Raw genomic sequence first — 2,228 nt, 5'->3', positions numbered from 1 at the left:
TATGATATGAAAACGCAAAGTCTCAATGGACGAGATATATGTATGCAAAACGTCGCTCAAAGTAAGGGAATCTATTACATATTATTGCATTCAAGATTCGTGTACGTCTGAAAAAAATGCGTTTTAAGGCAAAACAGTATACTGTTTCCTAACGAGAGTGCATAGGATTTACATGTCAGTTTTAAATAACGTATTGCATAAACGATACTCTGGTCAAGTAGATACACTGCGAGCCATAATCTCATCAGATGATAATTGATTCAAAAATATCATATTTACTGAAGGAGAATTGAAAAATTTGGAATGTTGGTTTTTCGGATATTATTAGTTAATGATGATAATAAATTGATAAGACAGTTTCAGTCAAACTCTTTTTATTTAATATATGTAGTTTTCCTTTGCAGTTGTTAGATAAATAGCCATATCAAGATTATATCATCTTGGAAATATTAGATGATATTGCATTCTTTGATTTTCGATGTTTTTCATGTAGTTGCGTAGTAGTTCAGTGTATAGTCCAATAACTATAACGCACATATCGGCCAGTAGATTTGCATTTCATTCTTGGTTTGGCCACAACATTGCCGCCTTCCCATGGAAGATTTGAGGACCTCCATGTGTTACGACCACATCCGATGTACTTCATATAGCAGGAGTGTCTTGAGCACGTGTAAGCATAACAGCATATCCTTGGCCTCCCTCTAACAGTTATTTTGTACTGAAGCGTTGCTCCTGGACTTGGAATGCTGCTGGTATCGGAGCTTGAAATATAAAAAAAAATGCTTGCTATAAAAATGAAGGTTTCTGAACATAGACGTTTGTTTCAATATCCAAATTTCGCTGGCGCACAAACGTTAAAATATTTGATTGAGATACTCCAGTAAAACGAAATAGTATATATACTGTAGAAATACCCCCGGATTAATTCTTATAATTCTCAGACGGTTTCTTCTGTTATAATGGATGCTAACTCTGCAAGAATTACGTAAACCCCGCACACCAAGACTGAGCGACTACTTTGTTATTTTCTATACCCTCACTGACCTTTCAAGTTCTTCCAGTGACTACAATATTCATTCAATCTTGACCAACTGCCAGACGATGATAACGTTTTTAAAGTTTTGACTGTTATTTAATTATTTAGAATTAGTGATTTGTTTACATCGGAGCTAACAAACAAATATTCCACCGTTAGAGAGTCAGTAGGGAATGAAACCACACTTTTAAAGACTTAAAACAGTACAATCTACTCATTATGAATAATCAAAACCAAATGTAGGGCAGATGTAACAATTTCGGAGAAAAGTCAAACAACGGCAGATTGTAAATACAGTCACTATAATCAATCTGCGAATCCATCATCAGAAGATTGACTAGTATTGTAATGATAGACTGCTTTTCACTACAACTTTCCAAACATTTAGATAAAGAAAATGAAAATATTTTTCAAGATATTGGAAAAGAGCAAAGTTCTCAATTGAAAAGGATGACTACAATGCATCTTCCGATAATTATAATGCGTTATCTAATAGTCTTGCAATTATAGTAAAATGTTTCGAGTTTCATCTTTCCATTGAAACTTATAGAAAATTATAATTGTGACCAAGAAACATCTTTAGAAGCACATGAAATCCAAACAAGTCTACAAAGTAACTTACTAACAAAGCGGTCCGTAGCGGTTCCTGTATGCCTTACAGTTAACCCCTCCCCTCTTCTCAGGCTGTGAAGAAGCCAGCGGAGTGAGAAGCATTGCCACGAATATTACCGATAACATCATCATCTTGGTAACAGAACTAACTAATAATCATTAAAAGGGTTTGCTCTAATTTTGCACGATTGCGTCCAGTGCTTCTGAGTGATCTTCTCTGAAATTTTATAACATTTACTGAATCTGTCATTATAAGGAATTTTGTTTCTTTCTTTATTCTGACAGATAAATTGATAGTCTAGATTCGGATTTTGATGATACATACCTTAGGACACATTTAACACATTCTTGGGCTTTAAATATATGGCTGCTATATTGTACCGCAATTGTGCTTGTTTTTTTTTCAAACACGTTTGTATCGTTAAATGTTATTACGTAAATAAATAAGAATTTAAGTTGTGGTGAAAAATAGAATTGTTCAATGATAAAATTTGTTTACAGAGCACTGCTGTCCTGTCGTTTTATGAATAAAAATGTTAAGATTTCAATGTAAGTACATGTGAGCGTACAAGCTAAAACA

The 2,228-nt window shown here is 33.8% G+C and overlaps 1 protein-coding gene across 1 annotated transcript; it reads right to left on the bottom strand.

The window, feature by feature from the left end:
- Positions 1-363: 363 nt before the first annotated feature.
- On the bottom strand, positions 364-1,793 carry LOC123562609 (uncharacterized). The gene is made up of 2 exons (XM_053523097.1): positions 1,659-1,793; positions 364-761 (listed from the first exon to the last, which is right to left on the bottom strand). Exons 1-2 carry the CDS (start codon positions 1,778-1,780, stop codon positions 506-508), a joined length of 378 nt encoding a protein of 125 aa, XP_053379072.1. The 5' UTR covers positions 1,781-1,793; the 3' UTR covers positions 364-505.
- Between the last annotated feature and the right edge of the window lie 435 nt (positions 1,794-2,228).

The sequence above is a fragment of the Mercenaria mercenaria genome, chromosome 2 (assembly GCF_021730395.1).
Source record: "Mercenaria mercenaria strain notata chromosome 2, MADL_Memer_1, whole genome shotgun sequence".
NCBI lineage: Eukaryota > Metazoa > Mollusca > Bivalvia > Venerida > Veneridae > Mercenaria > Mercenaria mercenaria.
Note: the sequence above shows the minus strand (reverse complement) of the source record. Positions and strands in the feature narration are given on the sequence as shown.